General features: G+C 43.8%; 1 protein-coding gene across 2 annotated transcripts in view; it reads left to right on the forward strand.

Annotated features, from left to right (window-relative positions):
- The window catches only part of LOC117360447 (glycine receptor subunit alpha-4), a 143,611-nt gene that overhangs the window by 78,399 nt on the left and 39,149 nt on the right, over positions 1 to 26,063 (forward strand). For both annotated transcript variants that reach the window (XM_033944201.1, XM_033944202.1), the window contains exons 6-7: positions 6,391 to 6,528; positions 9,865 to 10,079. In XM_033944201.1, the coding sequence (XP_033800092.1) occupies positions 6,391 to 6,528; positions 9,865 to 10,079 (353 nt within the window). The remainder of the gene's footprint in view (positions 1 to 6,390; positions 6,529 to 9,864; positions 10,080 to 26,063) is intronic.

Raw genomic sequence — 26,063 nt, forward strand, 5'->3', positions numbered from 1 at the left:
ATGAATGCAGCAGATCTATTTAAAGATGGCAGGTGCTCCATACCTCTCCATATTTTGAGGTGTTGACTCTCTACTCTCTATTGTTACTTTTGTGAAAAAAAATTTCCAACACCAAGACTTATCAAACCTCAATTCTCCCTTTCTTGGTAAAAAGGGAATTTCAAGGGAATAGAACTAGGACTTCATGGAGTAGTAGCACTGTGGCATCTTCCCCTGCCCCCAACCGATCCCCTCCTAGCGACTAGACTGCTTTGCAGTCCAAACATTGTGCAGCCTTGCAAATGTTCAAGACAGGATTTGATTAAATCTGGGCAATACCTGATTTTGACAAGGATTTCTTTCAGTGAACTTCTGTTCCCTTGGGGAGCTAGGCATTGAGGTCAGAGCCAGATATCGATTTACATGCAGCAGCTGAAGAAACCACAATGGAAGAACCTGACAGCATTAGTTTTTTCAGCTCTGATGAGGTCGTCAATCAGCATGGTTGGTGTGCTGCGGGAAGATCTGGAATATATGTTGGAGAATGAAAGCTTTGCTCTGAATCTGTCTGGTTTTGACCACTTTTAAGCTGAGAAATACCAGTGGGACCCAGGCATGCCATTTAACAAATGAAACTTTATTCAGAAGTGATCAACCAGTGGGGGGCTTGACTTCTTTGAGCAATCAATGAACCGTTATGCTTTTTAATACCCAGAATGGTAAAACCCCTAGTCCGCTAAATGTTACATCTTTATTTGGGGAGGATTTGGTCCAGTTTTGAAAGAATGCAAATAGTAAAACTATACTTGCTGATTTGCAGATAACAGAGCTCTAATTTAAATATATCAGATAAGAAAATATTGGTCTTAGACTCATTTAAATATCAAGAGGCTTTCCATTTGGCACAAGGGAATTCTAGCAATGGTTTGCTCCATGCTTTTTCTGGATTGCAATCTGCTGTTGTTGCTAAAATGGAAATCCAGCATAATGTTGTGTCTAAGGAAGAGGTTCAGCAGTGTGAGCAAACCATTGCTAACATTGCAGGACAAATTTCTTCTTTAGAAAGAACTGTGCAACCCTGGATTAACTATTAGACAAAATAACGATTAGAGTATCACTGAAATTCGTGTTGGATAAAAGTTGTGGCAGGTGGCAGTGAAAGAGTTAGGATCATGAAAAAGGGGAAAAATTCTGTACTGCCCCCTTCACTTGGTGCCCTAAGCATGTGCTTAAACATAGAAACATGATGGCAGATAAAGGCCAAATGGCCCATCTAGTCTGCCCATCCACAGTAACCATTATCTCTTTCTCTCTCTGAGAGGTTCCATGTGCCTAGATTGGCCCACATCCCACCCTAACCACTCCTCCAGAAGCATCCCTTTCAGCTATGGATGCACCGTGGGATTCAGAGGCCTGGATACATTCAAAAAGCCGTTTTGATTATCGGCACTTGGATGACCTGTCTTTTAAGGATGACCAAAGGTCTCTTTTACAAAGCCGCACGGCAACAGCCCCGAAGCCCTTTAAATCTCTATGGGCTTCAGGGCCATTAGCACAGCGTAGCCGCTAGCGCAGCTTTGTAAAAGAGGCCACAAGTATCAACTTGGGTGGGTTTTTAGATGTGTTTAAATGAGCCCCATAACATACAGAAGACTGTAAGCTACATGCATAACTGTCACATTTAGGGGTGTAAATTTATGCCTGCTGTTGACATGGCATAAGCACATGCGCCTAAATCTAGGGATGCTGATATTGACATGCTAATATTATATAAGAACTCTTATATACAGTACATTTAAGACTCACCTCTTGCAAAATTTGGCACCTAAGTCATACTGCCCAATCATAGACTTGGCCCCTGTGTGTTAATTAGGTCACTTACCACACAGTAATTGCAAACTTCTACAGCATTTTAGGAAAAGGTCCCTGATTTTGAATATTTTGTTGTATAATCATATGATATCCTCTTTGTCTGAGTTATTACATGAGATTATATTTTTCTCTTATCAGAATCTAAGTTAGGATCTAACCATGCTTTGAGTATAAGCTGTGCTATAGTACAGAGCACCTTTGGGATTCATAAATTTTTCTTAGCATTGTACGCTAATCATACTCTGAATGAAAAAAGAGAGAAAAATGATCTCTGTACTAATAACAAACTATTTGCAAACACTGGGAGATATGACTCAAAAAGGTTTGCAGATCTCCCTTAACGGGCTAAGTCATCCCACAAGTGTGATGCAGGAAAAATCTTTCCATAATGTAAAAGCAAAAATAGAGAAATTAATGTCAGATTAAACCTCCCTGGGACCAAGCAGGCAGCCCATTTACCTTGCCTAATTGATGCCTAGCTATTTGTATTTATTTCAGCATTAAGACCTTACGTGCTGAGCAAAGGAGATCCTGGGTCAGACAGCATTATATTGAAAGATGGTACCAGAGGACTACAAGTGCATAAGTAGTACTTTTGTCCGTCAAAGACCCCCAGAATTTAGGGACAATCCAGAGAAGACTCTGGAGTAGGATAACTTTTTGAAGGGAGCATTTTTCACAGACAGGGCAAGGTTTGAAGCACAAGAAGAGGCTTCAGCACTACTAAAAACATTTTAACTAATGGATAGAAGTGTGTGGTGGCAGGTTGAGAGGGTTGCCCCACAGACCAGCAGGAATTTTTTTCAGGGAGGTTAAGGGACTCTTTAAGGGCCTTGCAACTCCTTTCAGAGATGGATATCATAGGGCTCCTTTTACGAAGGTGCATTAGCGGTTTAACGCACGTAATAGCGCACGCTAAACCGCAGGCCGCGCCAGCCGCTACCTCCTCCTCTTGAGCAGGCGGTAGTTTTCCGGCTAGCGGGGGGGTTAGCGTGTGATTAAAAGTCGCGCGCGTTAAACCCGCCAATGTGCCTTCGTAAAAGGAGCCCATAGTGTGTGTGCGTATACCATCATATGTTGCTGTGTCAGTTTTCCACATTAGAAACTGTGGCAAAGCTAGAAAATTTCCTGCGGGAATTATTAAACTGGTTTAATAAATCCTGCAGGAATTTTTCCACAATAAAACAGCATGGGAACAAGCTATTTACTAGATGGGTGCGGTGGGCGAGTAATCTACTGGTTGCATTATAGGCTCTCACATTGGCCCATATAACTGCTGAATGGAGTTCACTTGCAGTGGACTGACACTAAAGCAGTGGCCAAGAGTAAAGGAAGCACTTAATTCCCAGAATATACCAGTAAACCATGGTTAGAATTCCAGTTAATGCAGCTAGATCCTCCAGATGCAGGGCAAAGCTTACTTGTCTCTGACATGATGGGATTACAGTGACAGTTCAGCATTACAGCTCAGGAAGCTACAATTCTCTGTCAGTCAAAGCCAGCTGGCTGGGTTAAGATGAATGTAAATGGAATGTGCTTTGAGGCAGTTTTCTGTGAACTAGAGATATTGAGCAAAAGAGAAGGGGAAAATATTGTATGTGCATTTTTCTCGTTTGGCTTCTTGCCAAATATCGGCCACAGTGGTCATCTTCTTTCTCTTTTTCTAGTTTATTATGATACTTATTTTCCCTCTACTCAGCGTGATATTGAGTCACTGGGGTCAGCATTTTTTAAAACATGAGCCACAGCTGTTTCAAAAATCTGGATATTGAACAATGATGTCTGGATAAAGACCAGCACCTAATATTCGGATAGAGTGGTGACCAGCTTGTCACAGCAGTTACACTCCTCCATCACCATTTCAAGTTTGACCATGCCGCCCCCCCCCCCCTCCTTTAAAGGGCCATTTTCAAAAAGGTCATCTCAGTCTTATTTGGACTTTTCCACTAAACATCCAAAGTCAGAAGCAGAGAAACATCCATTTTCGAAAGCCAAACCACTAGACATCCCCCCCCAATTTTTTATTTTTTTTTGGTCTACTTGGACATCTACCCCGAAAGGACGTCCATCCCTTAGGATGCTTAACTTTATACCCCATTTTCGACCTAAGACACATCCAAGTTGAAAACGTCCAAATCCAGACCATTTGGATGTGGGAGGGGCTAGCATTATAATGGACTGGCCACACAGACATGCCAACAGAGCAGTGGGACACCTTAGAGGGTGCTGCTGTGAACTTCATATGAAGAATGTCTGAAGTACATTTCACCATAAACCTCTTATAATTTATGCTGAACCCTTCGAAACTCTCCCAAAACCTACTAGACCCACCTGTCTACCACCCCAATAGCCCTTATGGCTACAGGTGGATCCTATATGGAAACAGAGTAGGGATTTGGTGGATTTTAGTGGGTTCACATTTTCCACCATAAATGTACTGGTTAGAGTGGTTTACGGGCCTGGGTCCTCCTCTCTATGGTTCATTAGCCCATCCATCAGGCTACTTACGACATCTGTGTGATGTTCTATTAGGCTTTCCTATACCAAATGCTGCTGTTCTAGAGACAGGTATGTACTCTTTCATTCAGATTTTTGGGGGGTGGGAGGGGGTTAGTGAGCAGTGGTGGAGTGTAGGGGGGGGAGGTCATACCTTAATGTATCCAGTAGTCATCTGGTCAGTTTGGGTATCTTTGTGGCAGATGCTTCTAAAACAGGTCTAGCTCCGAATGTCTAAGTTCCATCCAAGACGTCTTGGAAAAGGTTCGATTATCACTGTAAGATATCCAAGTTAAGCATGCCCATAACATACCTCCCAGCAGGCCCCTTGGAACTCTGGGCGCATAGCGGGAGAAATATTTCACTAGACATTCAGGAAAAGAGTTTTGATTATTGACACTTGGACGTCCGGGTAATTAGGACATCCAAGTGCCAACTTAGGTGGTTTTTTGGCCATTTTAGTTTTTTGATTATGAGCCCCTTTGTCCCAAATACAATATTTTCTCTTTCCAGAACCAGTCTTCTGGGCTTTCTTTTCTGTACAGTCTTCTAGTTCATTATTCTTCTCTGGAGGGCACTCCATTTTTCCCAGCAGTATCTTTCGTACAAGTATTCCTAGATGTTAACAGAAACTCATCCTCCTCAGTTATGGCTCCTACTTTATGGATTTCTCTTCCTCCTTGCCTCTGGATCAAAAACTCTTTTTCAAAATTTAAAGCACAATTAGAAGTTTATTTTACACTAGCTTTTGATGCATAGCTTCCTTCACCTTATACATCTCATTTATGACTAAAACAATATTCTCACTAGTTTCAAGGCACCCCCCCCCCCCCATATCCTTCATGTTTTCCCCTCTACCAGTTGGTCCTTGATAGTACTGGAATCATTTTCTCCCTATTTCTCCTTTTATTCCAGTCTTGACTTGTACTTCTTATTGTTTGTGAACCGCTTAGATTTTAACTATATTTTATATTCGCAGTATATCAAATAAACTGAACTGAACCGAACCAACAGGATTATCTGGATAGCAATAGTATTCATTCTTTTCTCCAGATAGACAACTTAGGACATTCTTTTTGCCAGCCTAATTTATCCAGATACCAGACAGAATATCACTGCTCTATGGATGACTCCGGGGATCAGCCATACTTCTTTCACATTCCGGCCGACATTACGTGTTCTGGAAAGGTCACTAATGATTTTCAACAATGCTATACAAATAGTGCTGCTGAAGATCATCAGACAGGCCCAGCCAGTAACACCTCTGCACACAGCAAATGCAGCTATCTGGATAAATCCTCTTCGGTATTAACCTTTTTGTTTTTTGTATTATTCCCTCTCTCCCTAGTGTCCTTTTTCTAACATTCAAAACTGCCTGTGCATCCTTTTTTATTCATATCCTTCTGCTCTTTTCTGTTACCTTCCTTCTTTCACTTTTCTGCTTTTCGGGGCCTGTGCAAGCATATTTACACTCTGAATTGACTTCCCATTCATTAGTAGCGGTATAGAATCTTTCAATAAACCTTAAATCTTGCACCCCTCCATACTTACACTCCCAACTCTAGCAATCGGAGGCCTTAACCTAGCTGGTCAAACCCTGTGGCTATCAGGAGAAAGAATGCTTAACAATCCACGGGCTTCCTCTGCCTTGCAGGGTTCATACCAGGAGACTTAACCTGCACAGAAGAGGAAACGGCATTAACCAGTTCTCTTCCTGCTGTCATTTATGGGGGCAAACCACCACTGGGCATGCAGTGCTAGGATCTCCAGTAGGGACAGGATTAAAATTACCTACCTTCTGCCTTATGCAGCCCTTCTTTCCACCACCCCCTCAACTATTGGCAATCTATACAACCACCCGGCTTGCCTAATAAAAGTGCTAGCCCTGTTGCCTTTTCTCACACCGTCTCCTTTATCCTTTGATAGTTTTCTTTCCATTGTCCGCCTCTTTGGCTCTCACTTTCATTGTTTTCATTCTTTCTCCCTGATTATTGTTCTTTTCTGGGTTTCTCTCTATCATTTGCTTTCTTCTTTTTTGCCTAGTTGGATACACCATGAATGACCTAATATTCGAGTGGCTGGAGAAAGGACCTGTCCAGGTGGCCGAGGGACTGACTCTTCCTCAGTTTATTCTGAAGACCGAAATGGATCTCGGATATTGCACAAAGCATTACAACACAGGTGAAAGTCAGGGATGTTGCAAGAAAATTTGTTACAAAGTACATTTATAAAGAAATCAAATTTAGGTAAATAGCCTCTGGGTGCTATAAAAGTCGTGATCCTGAGTTGTGTGCACAACTAAATTAGTTAATAAGCCATTAACACTCAACAATTGGCTGCTAAGAATCAATTATGGGCATTAATTGGCATTAATTTGGAGTTGCTTGAGCAACTGCCTACTCGTGATTCTACTTTTTAAAAAACCTAAATCTTCTTATACACAACCCAAAAGGAGGAGTGTCCATGGGAGGGACAAAATTTATGCATGCTGTTACTAAGGGCTAGATTCACAAAGCAAACTGATCGTGTACCGATTGGTTTGCGACCCCTTTACTATCAAATTTTCATCTGGCCTGATTCACTTACCTCTCCTGCGATCCGCTTTGAATCCATGCATGCAAATTGGACAGCGACACAATTCACAACACTAAATTTCCGAGACTTGGCTGGCCGATCACCTGAAGAAGCGACTGCTGGGGACCAGTCGAAAACGTCTTTCCAACTGGAAGCCCTGCTCTCTGCCATGAAATCTCTCCTGCCTGCTCGCCCCGAATGCTGCCCTGCCCTGCCTCTTATCTCTGCTGCTCACCCTCATGCTGCCCTGCTCTGCCTCGATCTTCCTCGAATCTCTCCTGCCACATCGCCGTTCTCCTGCCCTAACTCGAAGCTCTCCTGCCCTTCCACGCCCAGCGAGCCCATGGTTTTAACCCACGGGTTTAAAGCGGGTTAAAACCATGGGCTCACAGGGCTAAAAACTAAAGTTTTAAGTTAAAAAAGTTTTAAGTAAAAAAAAAAAAAGATCGCGTCTCAGACGGGCATGCGCACACCATCTATAGATGGTCTTCGCATGCTCAGGGTTCGCTATACAGCGATCCGTGCAGGCAGATGGGGGCGTTCCTACGATCGCCCCCACCTGCATATTTTTTGTTCCTGAATTCATCGGACCTGGATCGGGCCCGATCAGGCAGGTTAGTGAATCCAGGCTTAAATTGGGGGGATGCGTACAGGATTTACACCAGGTCTCAGTTGGTGTTCTCGCACCTAAAGTTGGGCACTGGAATCCATGCTAAGTACTAGTCTATAAAGTGTGCTTAGCCTGAAACGCTCTTTATAGAATAGCACTGAGCATGGATGTTTCCCAGCACCTATTTTTTGGCGCCATTTACTGACTCTGGCCCCAAATTCTTGATGCAATAGGGGATAACCATATTCTGATGCTGAACTCCTCCTGCCTGAAGGGGGCATTGCTCGGGCACCTCTCACCTGCTGGATCCCTTCTACCAACAGTTATACCAAGTCAATGGCAGTCATCACTAATAATAAAACCCTAAGCACGCATGCGCGCTTAGGGTTTCGTGTTCCCTGCCGCCGTGTTTTCTGATCCGTGGCCGGATTCTATTTTAGAACCCAGCGGCAGGGAACATGCTGGCGACCCCCATCCTGCCCTCACTCACCGCCAGAGAAACCACTGCCGCCGCTGATTCGGAACAGGGTGGCACAGGCGCCCCTGCCGGCATCTATTTCTCCCCCTCCTCCCTCTCGCCTGCTCACCCGGTCGCAGCGTTTAACTGAAAAGCGCTGCGCTATGCTACCACTGGCCTCGCCGTTTTCTCTCCACTGCGGCCCGCTCTCTGACAACTTCCTGTTTCCACTAGGGCGGGCTGCAGTGGAGAGAAGACACCGAAGCCAGCAACAGCGTGGCGCAGCACTTTTCTTTGAGGCAAGTAGATTTCTGCGAGGCGTATGCACAGGGAGAGCAGAAAAGGGGTGCTGCTGGATGGGGGGAGGGAAAAGGAAGGGAACAGGGGGAGCAGGCAAGGGGTGGGTACACAGGAAAGTGGGGGGAATGCTGCTGCTACACAGGGAAGGGGGGGAAATGCTGCTGCTATACAGGGAAAGGGGGAATGGTGTTGCTGCTACACAGGGAAGGAGGGGAATGCTGCTGCTGCACAGGGAAGGGGGAAATGCTGCTGCACAGGGAAGGTGGAATGCTGTTGCTGCTACACTTAATCCTCCATAGCCCCAGGTACATTAGATAGATTGTGAGCCCACCGGGACAGAGAGGGAAAATGCTTGAGTACCTGATTGTAAAAACCGCTTAGATAACCTTGATAGGCGGTATATAAAAAAAATCCTAATAATAATAATACACAGGGAAGGGAGGAATGCTGCTGCTGCACAGGGAAGTGGGGGAGGGGGGATAGGGAAAGGGAAAGGGGGCCATGGAGCAATCTTGGTTTGCTTTGGAGGGGGAGACAGAAGGGGACCATGGAGAAAGACAGAAATATAGGCAGGCAGCGCATGAGAATGAAAGACAGACACACAGAAAGACAGCAGGCAGGGAGACAGAAAGAAAGAAAGACAGACAGACAAAGGGGGCCAGGGAGAAAGACAGACAGAAAGACAGACAGTGGGAGGGAGAGAGACAAAGAAAGGAAGAAAGAGACAGGGGCAGGGAGAGACACAGAAAGAAAGAAAGACAGACAGACATATTCTAGCACCCGTTAATGTAACGGGCTTAAACACTAGTAACGTATAATATTCTATCAATGTATATCATTTATGTGCCTGAGATAAGCATATAAATGATACACATACCCACTCTCTGCACCCCACTAACCCCCCTAATTCTATAAAAAGTGCTAAGAATTGCACATGTATCCGAATTGCATTTGTAATTTAATTGAATAACAAGCTCATTAGCGCTAATTGAAATTTTAACAAGCAATTATCAGTGCTAATTAGAGTCAATTACAAGTTACATGCCTACATTTTATGCAGGTCAAAAAAGAATGAATGGAAATGGGTGGGCTGATTGTGGGCATTACTTTACATTACGCCTAATTATAGAATAAAGGCTTCCACGCCTATGTTTAGGCACAGACATTTACATCATGTTTTTGTTGGTCACATCATAATTTAGTCATGATTTTCAAGTATAAGCGTTAGTCTATAAACCATGCCTAACTTTAGGTGTGGTTTATAGAAAGGTGTTTTTTTTTAGGCACAATATATAGAATTCAGTCCTAAGTGATTTTGGCATGTATATTATAGAATAGCACATAGCACTTATGTACATAAATGCTAATCTGTGGTCTAATCATGTGCATGCGTGTTATTATTCTATAACTTATGCGTCCATTTGGTACAATTGGTAGATTTGCCCTTTTAAACAACTTGCATAAGCTTCACCCATAAAGAGATGCAAATGTATTTATTTTGTGGTCATCCTAGTCTAGCCTAGGACACAATGGTGCTTTTGTATCTTCTCTTCTCTAACCCCCCTCTCCCATTTAGGCATGTTCACCTGCATTGAAGTGAAATTCCACCTGGAGAGACAGATGGGATACTATTTGATCCAAATGTACATTCCCAGCCTCCTAATTGTCATCTTGTCTTGGGTCTCATTTTGGATAAACATGGACGCTGCTCCTGCAAGGGTGGGACTGGGCATCACCACAGTGCTGACCATGACCACCCAGAGTTCAGGCTCCAGGGCCTCTCTGCCAAAGGTCAGTGACCAGTCTCTTACAAGTATTTATCCCTTTTCTATGAAATCCACTCAGGAAGTGTATCATACATGGTTGTGTTGGTTGGGGTTTTTTTTGTTTACGTTTTAATTTAAAGTAGAACAATTTTATCTTTTTATGAAACTGTCTCAAGCATTTTCAGATATAGGAATTTGTAGCGTATTTCATATACTGTATTGTTAACAGAAAAGGTTGCTTCTCCTGTTGCATAACTGTTTTGTGTCATCTTTAATTATGATCACACTTAATTCCCTATATTGTAAGTGCCTTCTCTACTAAATACTTAAAGAACACCAACAATGAAAAAAAAGTTGTAATAATAAAACTATTTTAAGATGTAAAAAAAAAAGACTGCTTACATGCTTTCTGCCTTACAAGTACATACAGTATTTTAGGAGGTTGGCAGTGATTATTACATTACATTACATTACATTAGAGATTTCTATTCCGCCTGTGCCTTGCGGTTCTAAGCGGAATACAAAATTGGGTGAAAACTGGACATTTCCAGGGAGTTTACATATCAGGTATATAATATATACATATCAAGTTTACATGTCAATAGCAATACATACAAATTAGGAAGATTATTATATAACGTTGAGGGAAGGAATATTCTGGTTACAGATGGAGGTTGCTTACATAGCATTAAGGGAAGCAATATTCTGATCCTGGATGGAGGTTGTATTTTTAGGTTTCTGAATATGATTTTGGGGAAGGTTTGAAAAGTTTGGCTAGGGGATACTATAGGGGTGGTGTTTATGAAGGGGTATGTGTGTGCATGTAGGTTAGAATGATGGAAGGTGTTTTTTGAATAGAAGAGTTTTGATTTCTTTTCGGAAAATTTTGATGTCTGTTGTTTTGGTCAGAAGTTTGGAGACGGTTGGGTCAATTTTCGTAGCCTGTGTCGCTAGATTGTATTAAGTATTCAGTATTTTTTTTATTTTGCAATATAAAGTCAAGTTTTTCCATACAATTGTCCCATATACAATTAGCTAATGCTCACTTCCAGTGCAAAACAAACATGAGTCTTGACAACTGATTCTTCCCTTCACCCTTGAGGATTGCAGAAGGTATCATCTACATTTTCAACTCCACCTCCTTTTGTCACTGTGAAGTGCCTCAGCTCCTCAGTTTTTCCTTCTGTGAGGGAGTTGAGACGGTGTCTTTTCATCTGCTCTGCACCTGATTTATTATTTTTGCATTTTTTAAATCATTATTTTGAGGCTTCCTGGTGCTACATAGGTTCCCAGAAGTCCTGGGACAGCTCTGTCTGGGAGAAAATACAGCTTCTGTGTTCAGAGGGCTGTAGCTGGGAGGCAGCCCTTTTACAGGGAACCTACCTAGCTGGCCTGCACTAACTTTTAGGGAACTCGTGGAACATTCCGGAGGGGTGTGGCTCATCCCTGAATTATCAGGCACTTGAGCGCAGGATGAGTAGCTCTGTATCAGTCCAGAGGACTTTAGCAGGTACCAGCTGCGTCCTCCTCTCCTGAAGATGCAGAGGAGCTAAAGGGGTCGAGGGTTTCAGACATTTAGGATCTGGCTTGAAGAGACAGGCTCCTGGAGAAATTTACAGGCTTGTCTGAGGCAAAAATCTTCTCCATATTCCAGCTGCAGTGGGAGCTAATGCAGGCACTGCACCTTCCAGTTCTGTGAGTACAGTGTATTTACTGTCTATGGGAGACATCGGGGTGGTCCTGAAAATCAAATTTTTAAGTGTCTCTTGAACTTCCCTTTAGGGTTTCCCATCTCCAAAGACCCCTTCCCTGAATTTCTGGAACTTTATTACAGCTTTCACAAGCTGTTTTTGGCACCAAAGTGCTGCTATGGCAGCCATCTTAATTTTCCCGATTTTATTTTAAAAGCCTCTATTTACTTCAAAACTCTTTGATTTTACTAAAAATTGGTTAATATGGACTTCTCAGGCTGTTTGACTCCTGTTTCATGCCATATTTGCTCTGTTTGGATAGCTGAGGAGCGTCCATGTGCCGCAGAGCACATAAGGGGGAGGGTTGGAATGGACTTAGCCCCCTCTAGTCCCAACAGGGTCTTAGAGTTGCAGGAAGATTGATTGTTTGGTTATAAATCCTCCCTTGAGCCCTCGAATGGCGACTCAGCATTGTCAGTGAAATGCAAATGTGGAGAAGCCTCTGAACCCATGAGGAGACAAGACGTTCCCCTGCAGAGATTCTCAGGAAATCTGGGTAAGAGATTTTACTCTGATTTGGTAAGCTTGATGTTTGAAGCTTATGTGAAATATAAAGCATCTGTACAGTCTGGAGTGTCGCCGGTGGTTGTGAATGGAGGTTTACCTTTGCAGAGCGTAGTTCCCCAGCAGAAAACTTTGCCGCAAAAACCAGAGGTCCAGTCACTCATCAAAGATTACATTACATTACATTACATTAGTGATTTCTATTCAGCCAATACCTTGTGGTTCAAGGCGGATTACAAAAGAAGTTATCTGGCCATTTCTAGAGGAATTGAAGAGAAGAGCGAGTTGCTTCAGAGGAAAGGGATGAGTCTTGCGGTGTTAGTTTGTCTTCATGGATTTCTTGAATAGCATGGTTTTTATTTCTTTTCTGAACAATTTTATACTCTGGGTCGTTATCAGTAAATTGGGAGAGTTGGTAGTCCAGTTTTGCTGCTTGTGTGGCTAGTAGGCCATCGTATAGTTTTTTTCGTTTGCCGTCTCTGATTGGGGGATGCATGAACAGTTTGTGGGTTCTCCTATGTCTGGTTGAGGTAGTTTGGATTAGGCGGTTGTTTGGGTAGGCTGGGCTATCTCCATTTATTATTTTAAATAGTAGGCAGTAGAATTTGAATTGTACTCTTGCTTGTATTTGGAGCCAGTGTGAGTCGAGGTATGCCGCTGTGATGTAGTCGTGTTTCCTCAGTGAATAGCTAAGTCTTAGTGCTGTGCTTTGAACTGTTTGTAGCTGTTTTATCATGATTGCAGGGCAGGGGAGATAGAGTATGTTGCAGTAAATATGATCATTTTTATGGATACTCTCACCAAAAGCTAATTGGAAATAATAGGCTTTTGATAAAGTTTTAAATGCTTTGAAGTTAGGCTCTAGGCATATGTGATTTGGTAACTGATTCCATAAATATGGTGCTAAATTTAAAAAAGGCATTTCTGCGCAAACAGGGATTCAGGTTCATCCATACTTGGATGATTGGATGATCAAAGCCCCTTCCAAAGCTGAAGGTTGTCAGTCCCTGCAGGACCTGGAATGGATTATCAATTTCCAGAAGAGTCACCTGGACCCAGTCCAGTCCCTAGAGTACTTAAGTATTATTTTCAACATGGCAGAAGTCCATGTTTTCCTTCCGGAAACTCGCAAACTGAAGCTAAGATGCCAGATTTTAATGATCCCAGCAAGGCCAGTTCCTACAGCTTGGCACTACCTGCAGTTACTGGGGTCCATAGTAGCGACCATAGACAAGGTGCCTTGGGTGAAAGCTCTTACCACATCCTTGGACAACGCATTCCAGAGCTTAACTATTCTTTGAGTGAAAAAAAAATTCCTCCTATTGGTTTTTGAAGTATTTCCCTGTAACTTCATTGAGTGTAATTTTTGATGGAGTGAAAAATCGATCCACTTGTACCCGTTCCACTCAGGATTTTGTAGACTTCAATCATATCTCCCCTCAGCTGTCTCTTTTCCAAGCTGAAGAGCCCTAACCGTTTTAGTCTTTCCTCATACGAGAGGAATTCTATTCCCTTTACCATCTTGGTTGCTCTTCTTTGAACCTTTTATAGCGCTACTATATCTTTCTGGTAATGTTGGGTGTTTCAGCATATAGGGGGTAAATTCTACAACTGGGTGCCCCAAATTTTGTGCCTAGATATAGGACACCAAACTCTAATTCTATAAAAGCATTTGGGCACACAAGCCTTTAATACATAGAAACATGATAGCAGATAAAGGCCAAATTGCCCATCTAGTCTGCCCATCCACAATAATCATTATCTCTTCCTCTTTCTAAGAGATCCCGTGTGTCAATCCCACACCTTCTTGAATTCAGATACAGTTTCTGTCTCCACCACCTCTTCCATGCATCTACCACTCTTTTTGTAAAAAAAAGTATTTCCTTAGATTATTTCTGAGTCTCTCACCTCTTAACTTCATCCTATGCCCTCTCTATGTCCTCTTCGGAGTGTACTACTATCCTGCTGGGCTCCGTAAACGGATTCGCTCCAGTTGCTTTGGACGATGGAAGCGAGTCAAAGTTTGCACTGGTGGCTCCAGGTGTTGTCCAAGGGCTTGGATCTCCGCATCTCCTCTTAGGTGATACTGATAACAAATGCTAGTACTCACAGTTGGGGAGGTCATTGCGAGGGACACCCAGTTCAGGACCACTGGTTATTCTCTCAGAGAAACTGATCCATTAAAAGACTGGAACTGAGAGCCATTCGGCTAGCACTGCAGGCCTTTAAAAAGTCCCTGGAAGGCACAGTGGTCGGGGTTTTCTCGGACAATGTCTCAGTGGTGGCGTACATTAACAGACAAGGAGGCACTAAGAGTGCTCCATTAAAACTGGAGGCCCAGTTGTTATTTCATTGGGCAGAAGCCCACCTATAAGCCATATCGGCATATGTAACAAGAGTAAACAATATGCAAGCAAGCTTTCTCAGTCGCCATACCCTGTATCAGGGCGGAGTGGGGTTTATCCCAGAAAGCTTTCATCAGCATTGTAAAGCGCTGGGGAAAGCCAACAAATAACTCTCAACTTATATCGAAAAATTCTCCTGCCTCCATCCCTCACTGTTCAGATTTCACTCACATCATAGCACAAGACTTCTGTTAACCTTACCACCAAAATCAAACAAACTTTAAGCATGGGAAACTAGGCAGTTCTACTCCAGTTTGATATATCAACTGCGTTTGACTCAGTCAACCACTATCTACTTCTAACCAAACCAAATTAAATAGGCATTGAGGGCACTGTTCTAAGCTAGTCCAAAGATTTTCTACAAAATAGGAAATATCTTGTCTAGAAAGATGGAACATTCTCCAGAAGCTGGAAAACATTCTGCGGCATCCCTCAAGGATCTCCACTCTCCCCAATACTTTACAACCTCTTTATGAATTCCTTGGGTCACATTAATTTCAACAACAATGAATGCTTACTTTCTTATGCAGATGACATCCTCTTGTTCATCCTGATCAAACACAATGCACATGATGTCTCTCAAAACATATTCAATAGCATAGATAAAATACATACCTGAGCTACAATCAAAAAACTCAAACCAAGCCCAACAAAAAACAAAGTCCTATGGTTTCACAACATCTCACAGTCCCTACAACTGTTACACTACCCTCAGGAACCTCTCTAAATATAGACAAACCCTCTAAGGTCCTCAGAATTATACTTGATTCTACTCTAGCTTATGAGCCCCAAATCCCCAGCCTATGGAAAAAAAACCTTCTATAGCATGAGACAACTAAGACTAATTAGATTCTTCTTTCATGATCATCAGTTTGCCATACTGACACAGATACTTATGCTATCCCAACTAGACTACTGTAACTCTCTCCTTGCTGGCATTAACTCTACCCTCATGCACAAATTACAACTGATATAAAATATAGCAATAAGACTAATATTCAAACTGAAAAAATAGGATTCCATTTCACCTTACTACAGTAGACTGCACTGGCTACCTATTAACACTCGCATCACCATCAAACTATTATGTGTAATGTTCCCCATCCTATATGTGAACTCTGCAGAGTCACTATAAACCTTTTCATCAACTCCTGCTTAATATCAGCCAGAAAACTTAAAACATTTCAACTGATTCTTCCCTCTCCCCAAAGTTGTAAAATACAAGCACATATTTAACTCACTACTCACCTAACTTGGCACCAAGACCTGGAACAATCTTCCAACAATTATCAAAACAGAATCTAACCACCCCAGATTTTGAAAGAAACTTAAGATCCTTTTTGAGAACATATACTCTATTGATACTTAACAAGTATGCTCTTCCACAGCAACCTACACAGCATTGCACCCTTCCAGAAACAACAAGAGCTCCCTCCCCAAACTCCATATAACATAACCGTACCAATCTACTTGTATCTACTGTAACTTGTACTTCAAACGAGCTCCGCATTCGTGGAGATGGTGCGGTATATAAACCCAAGGTTTAGTTTAGTTTAGTTTAGTTTAGTTGAATGATTATTACATCTCCTAACTCTGGTAACTACCTCATAGTATACTGCTTACTTTATATTTCATTGTTGTAACTCCTGAACATAATGAAAACTCTTGATTTGTAAATCGCCTTGAACCTAGACAGGTATAGAGCAAACCAGAAATTGAAGGTTAGATTGTTAATAGCAAACTATCTGTGGTTTCTCCGCCTCCACAATTTTATTATCTGTTTAAGACAAAATAAATCAACTGTTTTATTTTTAAATTACCTTATTTTTCGCTCAATAAAACATACTTTTTTCCCCAAAATATTGGTTGGAAATAGGGGTGCATCTTATAGAGCAAATGCCCGCCCCCCAGACCTTAAATTCCTTGGGCGGTCCAGCGCTGTAGGGCAGGAGCCTTTCAGTCTCCTGCCCTTTTCCCTCCGGCTAGACTCTCTCTATGTAAGACACGACTGTCTACAAGCTTACCCTCAGCGCCGCTCCACACCAGCATGGAGGAAGAGTTGCTGAAGGGGGAAGGCAGCATAAAACCGCCACAGCAGACAAAAAAAAGTTTTCAGCTCCGGTGGGCACTGTAGAAAAGGGAGAAGGACCTCTGACGGTACAGAGGTTAAATACTGCCACTGCCCTGCTTGAAATGCGAGGACTTCCCGTCCGACATCGGGACTGGGAAAGAGCCAGCGAAGCAGCAACATCTCTCTTCAGGGCCCTTCATCCTCATCGACTACCCTCCTACCCTTTCCTTCAGCTGTCTCCCGCGGTACAGGACAATGGCAAGGAAGCAAAACGCTCACACCTGCCTTCTGCACTGTTTTGACTCTGATGCAGCGTCAGTCATAGCGGTGCAGAAGGCAGGTCCAAGCATTTGCTTCCTGCCTTGTCCTGCGCCGCAGGAGTCAGCTGGAAGAAAGGGCAGGAGGGAGTCAGCCAGAGGAAGGGCCCTGCCGCTCGGGAGTCAGCTGGAGGAGAGGGCAGGAGGCTGAAAGCTCCTGCCCTACAGTGCTGGACCGCGGGAGGAATTGAGGTAAAGGAAGGGGGCCATGCCTGCCTGCCTGCCTTGGTGTGAGGGTCCTGTTGGGGGTGTCCTGCCAGGGGGAGTCCTGCCTGCTTGCCTACCACTAGGCATGCCTGCTATCACCAGGCCACTAGGCCTGCCTGCCCTGTCCCTGCCTGACCTGTGCCCTGTCCCCGTGCCTTATCCCAGCCAGCCCTGTGCCCTGTCCTCTACCCTGTCCCATCCTACCACTAGACCACCCGAGGTGGGACAGGGTACAGAGTCTGACAGGGAGGGGGGGAACAGGGTGCGAGTTAGGCAAGAAGTGTTGGGTTGGATGTAAAGCCTGGCAGGGAGAATTTGGTTCAGAATGTTTTTTTTCTTGTTTTCCTTCTCTAAATCTAGGGTGCGTCTTATGGTCAGGTACATCTTATGGAGCAAAAAATATGGTACTTCCAGTACTTTGCTTATACAACCAGTACTAGTCAGCTTATAAGGTTTCTGATATTCTCTCTCCAGTATCCTGATTTAATTAAGGTTACCAAAAACAAGCAAAATCCAATGGGTCTGCAGTGAATGTCAATAAATCAAGGACAAAACAAGGAAAACTGCAGAACAGGTGTACACGATGTAGGCACTTTATTCAGTTATAAGTTTTGTATAATAAATCAATCCACTTTTTCCTTAGCGAAACAGGGACCCAACACGGGCCATGTTTCCATTCAGAAATCTTCCTCAGGGACCCCAAATAGGAGAGTGGATGATGACCATACAAACTGGTCCCTGAGAAAATGTTGAGGGAATGCTCTGAAGTGAGCACGTCTTGCAGAAGTGAAAAGGTTACTCAAGCCTTTTATTCTTAGAAAAAATTGTTTTCTGTGGCAGCAAAAACATTGGAAAAAGAGATATTTTTTTTGCCACAGTTGTTGTTTTATATCTCTCTACCCATTTGAAGAAGGAATTAGAACATGGGATTTCTGTGCTGAAACTCCATTGCATTTATAACTGTGGCATTTTATTAACATCAGTGTCTCTTTCCACTTTTATACTTTGCACATTTGTCGGTGGATTGGTTAAAGCTTAACTTAGATAAGCAAATGGAATGCAGCGGAAACAAACTGTTTTATTAAGCACGGATCTAATATAGTAGAGGGCAAAGAAGCAGAAAATTTTCAGAGTGATGCATAATAGATCCTCTCCCCCCCCCCCCTTCCAGCACACATTTCCTCAGTCATCACCCCCCTGCTCCTTCACTTCCCATTCTGGCCTGCCATCATTGGTGAGAAACCTGCTGAGTGAACCTGCAGGCAAAAGCCATCCTCTATGCTGTCTCCCCCATGGCTTGCAATGCAACGTTGGCTTTTAAATTTAATGGAAAAGTCTCCTTTTTAATTTTTCACTTCATTTCCTTAGTAATAGAATCATTTGGCAAGAAAAAAAGGGTGGGGTGAGGAAGGTAGAGCAAAGGACAGCATGAGGTATCGAGAAAGAGAAAGAAGGAAAGAAAAATACATCAAAGAGAATATGAGAGAGAAAGGCAGAGAAGAGCATCTTTATTTGGTTTTGTGATAGAATAGATTATCCAGTGTGTGCACTAGCTGAGTTTCCTCTAGCAGATGCAGATAAAAGGAAAATGAATTCACGAATTACTGTAGGAGTTAAGCTAGACGAATTCAGAGACATGAGCCTTTAGGCAAGAGCAGAAATGAAAAAACTAGACAGGGAGGAAAGAGAGGAAGAGCAAAGGTAGAGGGGAAAACAGCAATTCCTGTACCTATATCCAATAATTAGAAATGAGGGGAGAAGGGTGCATGTCCTCTCTGAGTTTCCTTTCACTAAAACAGCAATGGAGTGAAAGGGAACAGAGGCGTGCTAAGAGACAGGGACAATGGGAAACCCACAGAAATCCACAAGAATTGGTTCAAAAAAGTCATTACTACTGTGATAATGGGAGGGGATGGATCAAAAAAGAATGGGGATGGGAGAGGATGAATTGGAAATGAATGGGGATAAGAACCTGATTATGTCCTCTGTGCACAACTTGACTTATTTATTTATTCTCCCGGGGGAGCTCAGAACAGTTTACATGAATTTATTCAGGTACTAGCATTTTTCTCTGTCCTGGAGGGCTCCCAGTCTATCTAATGCACCTGGGGCAATGGGGGAATTAAGTGATTTACCCAGGGTCACAAGGAGCAGCGTGGGTTTGAACCCACAACCTAACGGTGCTGAGGCTGTAGCTTTAACCACTGTGCCACCCCTCCAACTAAAAATTGGAAGAGGAGCTCATCTTAATGAAAACTGATGCATGAGATCACTGATAAACTGTGAGAATATTTGTCAATTTGAAGCATTTTCACAGAGTATAATCTCCACTGAGCTAGTCTCATTTATGTGACTGATAATGCAGTTAATATGAAAGCAGCATTTCGCGCTGAAGACTGGATACGTTATGCAGGTCATAATCTCAATCTCACAATCTCTCATGAACTCCACTCATCAAAAACTGAAGCTGATCCTCAGCAACATTGCTTACAAAATTGTTAAAAAGAAGGATAGAACAGTGCCATAAACAGACTGAACACTGACAGCAGATCAAACTGTAGTCGAGGTGTAACTAATTGCTGAGCCACCAACTGAACATCCAAAACGAGATGACTTGGAGGCAGAAATGTTTTTAAAGACTTATTTAAAAGCCAGGAAATGGCTTCTGTGATCAAAGTGGATAGATACTTATTGAATTCAGATAAGAAATTCTACTCATCTCATACTACCTACTAGCAATAAAGTCTCATGTGTGACCGAAACTGACACATGTTTCATATCAGCCCTCCAGACCAGTCCATATGTTGACGCTTGGGTTATGCTCATCTACCAGCAGATGGAGACTGAGAACACTTAACTTTTACATATATATAACTTTTACTTATATATAAGCTCTGTGCAACCCAAGCCTAGCTAGTACATTCTCAATCTCAGCAGATGGTAGAAAAGCAGCCTGTGTAATCTGTGCCGGTCTGGTAGGGCTCTAGACTGGGGTGTGAATTCTGTGGAGGCTTGTGGGCTGCCAAATAGTCTTTATTTTATTTCTTTAAAAAAAAATTTCCCTGTCCTCTAAAAAAAATTGTTTGTGCCTTATTTAGGGGTTGTTGGTCCAAGGGGCCACTGTTACACCTCAGGTATTATACCCAGGTGGCTGGGACCCTCTCCCTGTTTCCCTCCTCTGTTGCTGGAAAGGCCTTGTGCCTCAGCACCTAGAATGGTTGGGAGCCTTGAGTGCTTGATTTGTGCCTAGCAACTTCCCAGATCAAACTTAATTTTTTTTAAAAAAAGATACCGGTACTGAACAAAGGTTCAGATACCTTTTTGTGCTGTGCTGGTTTAACAGTCCTGCGGTCTTCTTTCCCCTTCAGCATGTAGAAGTTGTTGTGTGCGGGGCCATAGGGTTCCCATTAACAAGTTTGGCAGCGCCTGCGAGATGCAATCTCAGACGCTAGATAAATGTAAAGCTTGTGGGTGCAAGGGCCTGGAGGCTCCCGGTGCTAGCTACAAACTCTGGGGGAGCCTAAGGGGCTCATAATCAAAAGAGAAATACGTCCAAAAACCAGCCTAAGTCGGCACTTGAACAAACATTTCTCAAATACGTCCAAGTGCCGATACTAAAAACAGGTTTTGGATGTATTTCTGAATGACCTAGGCCTTCATAGTGCCGCTGAACGACCAAAGCTAAACGGGGCATTTCGGGAGGAGTGTCAAGGGCGGGAGTTGGGCGGGACATGGGCCAGCTTAGACTTAGTCATACAGCATGTATAACTGAAAGTTATAAAGCCCACGATCGACGGAACTTGGACGTTGTGACTTAGACCATGTAAAACATGGTCTAAGTCACAAAAACCCAACTAAAGTCACCAGATTAGCACTGCAAACACATAAAACAGACCCCCACACACTACCCCAGTGATCACCGACCCCCCCACCCCCATAAAAATATTAATCCCACATTTAAAATTCAGCCTCCAGACCATCATCACCTGGCCGCCTGGCATAGGAAAGCTTAGTCGTCCAGCACAGAGGCAGCTTAAGTCATTTTGGGAATGGGTTAGGGACTCATGCAGAGGAAAACCCATGCCCATAAGCCCCTGTAATCACTGCATTGATACTTAAACATGTGCACTCCCCTATACACCTCCAAAAACCCTTTTGTACTGGTATATAAATGGCTCCTGCAGCCATAAGGGCTATTGGGGTGGTAGATAGGTCGGTCTAGGGGATTTTAGAGGTGGTTTGGGGGGCTCACCATTATCTATAAGGGAGCTGTAGTGAGATGAAGACCCTTTATGTGAAGTTCACAGCAGTGCCCTGTAAGGTACCCCACTATTTAGGTGCCATGCCTGGGTGTTTAGTCAATCACTTTGCAGACCCCTCCCATGTCCAACAGGGCTTGTTCAAGGCATTTTGGACTTGGACGAAAAGTTGGACGGAAATGTGGTATAAAGATGGACAATTTAGTGACTTGGACGATCAGATCGGCAGGACGTATAATTAAACGATTTTCGAAAGTAAAAAAATTTTGGACGTATTCTTCAAAAATGTGTCCTAGGCTGTTTTTTACTTTGGATGACTTGCGAGTTGGACATAAACGGACTTAGACGTCCCTTTCAATTATGCCTCTCCACGCCATCAATGTCATCGGAAGCAGAGACCTCATCGGCAAGTTCTGCCATGGCTGTGGTTTTCCAGGCAGTTGCTGTGGAGGCTGGTGCAGATACAGTGGTTTTAGTTTTGGCAGGAATTTACACCACTGGTGGGCCTTTCTGTGCCTAGGAGCAGCCACAGTTGTTGATCCCAGAGGCCTTGCAAAGAAGGCCTCTTGCATCTGGAGGTGAGAAACAGGTTGGGGGTTCAGGATTCCCTTCTGAAATTTGAGCTCTTTATCAGGCTTGGAGGTCAGGGGGATTCCCTAAGATGACTTTGCCTGCCTGTTCTGTTCCAGAGCCAGCTAAACAGCCTAGGGTGGACTGGGAAGATGATTGAGGATTTGGCCCCCAGGATCTCTCCCCCAGGAGGACTGTAATGACCCAGAGGAACAGCTCTCTCAGGGGTCCATAGTTGGAGCAGAGGAGCTTCCTCTTGGAGAGGACCCATCTGTGGTCTGCATTTTCCACAAGGAAGAGTTAACAGAGCTGTTTTCTTCGGATCTTAATTCTAAGGAAGAAAATCTACTGGATGGAGTGCCGTGAAAAGTAGACCCATTAGTCAAGGGGATTCAGAGATCCACTAGGACCTTTCCAGTCAGTTAGGATCTCCTGGAGATGATTCATGTGGAATGGGACCAGTGGGCGTACCTAGGGTATGTGGCACCCGGGGCCCATCATTTTTGTCACCCCCCCCCCCCCTCATGTAAAATTTTTTTTTTTTTTTTTTTTGCAATAACCATGAAATGGAATAAATGGTACAGAATAGAAACAGTCAGTGAAAAATTTTCTTTTTTCTTTTTTTTTTTTTTCCAAAGTATTTTATTGAGAATGGCAAAAGGTCCAGACAAGGCAACCATTGGTCTGTACAGAAACTTATACATTATCAAAAAGAACACAGAATGAGAGTAACAGCAACAACAAGCATGAACAAGCCTCTCCCAAGAGAAAATTGCCAATGAGAGGCATAGCAATAACACAACAAAAGGCCAAAACTTGGGGCAAGCAAACAAATCCCACCACCAGAACCCACAAGAATAAATAAGTCCGGACTAGACCCTCAGCCATATTTTATAATGAAAAAAAACCCCCACAAAGCAACAACACCCAGACCGCTCACCAGACACACCCAATCCGCACAACAAGCACCCAAGAAACACCCAGCCACCACCCAGACAAAACTACCAGACTACACCTACCCCACCAAGCCCAGACCCAACCCCCCCTCCCCAGAGAGTGCAAGCGCAAAGTGGACCGTGAAAAGGGCAGCTGCAGAAGTGGAAAGCCCCAGATAAGTAGGTTAGCTAAAGAAAGCCCACAGATAGAAGAAATCAGGATAACAGAAGTTCCAACAAATGCTCCCACAGAAAATTTTCTTATTGAACCTCATTTATGTAACCATTATTCCAAACATAACATAACATAAATTATGTCTGAATTGTCATGACATCAGAAGTACATATGGAGTAGTTGCAGGTGATGCTTGGGACAGTTCTGATTATGTTAGTTTGGTTTTTATGTGTTTTTTTAATAGAAGGGTTTTTATTTCTTTTTTAAGGTTTTGTAGTTTGTGGTCGAGGTCAATAGGTTGTAGAGTTGGGGGTCAAGTGTTGCAGCTCGAATGGCTAGGAGGTTGTCGAACAGTTTTTTTTCTTTTGACGTTTTTGGTTGGAGGGTGTGTGAATGGTGCGTTGAGTTCTCCTATGTCTTGTTTGAAGTGGATTGAATATATTAGCTGAAGAAATTAGTACCCCCCCCCCCATTCCACACACATTAATTCTCTTCCATTTTGTTCCCATTATAAAAAAACACTGATAAGTTCCCAGGAAAAAAATACATTAAAATAAGAAGTGAAAACAAAGGCCCCTACAGATGAGAACATAACATAAGAATAGCCTAACTGGGTCACACCAATGGTCCATCATGCCCAGTAGCCCATTCATCATGGTAGCCAATAGTGCTGCCCGATTCAGAGAAAAATATTTCATTCGATCCGATTCACCCTGTTGAATCGATTTTTCGATTAGATTCACTGTTAATGACACCGCTTTTTAAGTTTAAACAAAGTATAACAATAAATTTCACAACAACAATAAATTTCACAAAGTACTTAAAAAAAAAAAAAATCACATTTTTCCATTAAAGCAGTTCTGGAGACATTTGCTTGAACAGTCTTTTTTCCCAGTCCATAAGCAAGCAATATGAAAAAGATTTCCTTAATTATCTACTCAAACATTTTTGCTATTTACTTTCATTGTACCTATACTATTATTCAGTAGAAAAAATGGACTTAACTGTGGCAGGAAATGAATCTCCTCATACACCCACCATATAGTGCAAAATGTGCAAAGGTCTGTTTTTTTCTTTCGATCACTACATAGCCTAATGCCACACAAGCAGCAGCGCTGTTACAAACATATTCTGAAGGTCAATGCTAAGGTTGACAAAGTTTCCTTCCTTGGACCAGAAGGAGATACTGACAAACCACTGGAAGAGATTCTAAAACAACTACCCAGAAATAACACCCAAAGACCCACTCAGTGTGTGAACCAGTTGAGTGGAGTGGACTAACTGGGGGTGGAAATGGGCCCAGAGTTTGCTCAGCAGAATTTCCCAGACTACCTCTTCCTCTCAACACACTGACATGCTACCACCACCACCAACACTAGGAACACCTCACCGAGTATGCCAGCAATGCTTATAAACTTAATAAAACACATTATTATATTTTCTTATAAAGCATATTTTAACTGAACTCAGCCTTGCCATTCACAAAAATAGAAAAGTTCCCATTTCAAGCTGTCTCATGTACACTTTTCAAATCTAACATATTGTAATCACAAAACAGAAAATAAAATTATTTTTTCTACCTTTTGTTCTCTGATCAATATTCAAATCTTGTTGGTCCCAGGCTCTTGTTGTCTTGCTTGCCAGGGTCTCCTTTCTCCGTGCTAACCATCCGTCTGCCATCTCTGTTCTCCCCTTCCGTTTCCCTTCCTCTCCCGGAGGATCTGGCATCTTTCCTTTTTTTTGTCTCCATCCACAGATTCACCTTTTCTCAACTCCCCACCACCCCAGGATCCACCATCTCTCCCTTTCTGTTCCCAACTATCCTCCTATCCAGTATCTCTATCCCCCCTCCACACCATCCCCTGTTTCCAAGTTCTCTCCCTTTCTGTTCCTTCCCTCCCTAAATCCCACTATGCACCATCTCTCCTCCCACTCCTCTGTTTTATACCCATTATTTCTAACCCCCAAAGTCTGGCATATGCATGTATCTTTGAACCCCCCCTTCCCTCTCTCCCTCTGTGTACTTTTACACCAGGACCCCCCTCCCCCGAAGGTCCTGTCCCCCCTCCGAAGGGCTACACACCCACCCCTGAAGACCTGCACCCCACCGAAGGACTTACCTCCCACCCGAAGGTCTGTCCCCCTCTGAAGGCCTAAACCCCACCCTGAAGGACTGCACCCCCCCCCAAGGCCTGCACTCCCTTGAAGGTCTGCACCCCCCCCGAAGGCCTGTCCCCCCCTTGAAGGCCTGTCCCACCCCCTTGTAGGCCTGTTCCCCCCTTTAAGGCCTGCCTGCCTGCCTTTCCCCCCCCTTGAAGGCCTGTCTCCCCCTTGAAGGCCTGCACCCCCCCTTGAAGGCCTGCACCCCCCCTTGAAAGGCCTGTCCCCCCCCCTTGTAGGCCATGTCCCCCCCCTTGTAGGCCTGTCCCCCCCTTGAAGGCCTGCCTGCCTTTCCCCCCTTGAAGGTCTGCACACCCCCCGAAGGCCTGTCCCCCCTTGAAGGCCTGTCCACACCCCCTGGTAGGGCCTGTCCCCCCCCTTAAGGCCTGCCTGCCTGCCTTTCCCCCCCTTGAAGGCCTGTCTCCCCCTTGAAGGCCTGCACCCCCCTTGAAGGCCTGCCCCCCCCCCTGAAGGCCTGCACCCCCCCTTGAAGGCCTGTCCCCCCCCTTGTAGGCCTGTCCCCCCCCTTGTAGGCCTGTCCCCCCCCTTGTAGGCCTGTCCCCCCCCTTGAAGGCCTGCCTGCCTTTCCCCCCTTGAAGGCCTGCACCCCCTTGAAGGTCTGCACCCGAGGCACCCCCCCGAAGGTCTGCACCCC

Source organism: Geotrypetes seraphini, chromosome 5, assembly GCF_902459505.1.
Source record: "Geotrypetes seraphini chromosome 5, aGeoSer1.1, whole genome shotgun sequence".
In the NCBI taxonomy this organism is placed as follows: Eukaryota; Metazoa; Chordata; class Amphibia; order Gymnophiona; family Dermophiidae; genus Geotrypetes; species Geotrypetes seraphini.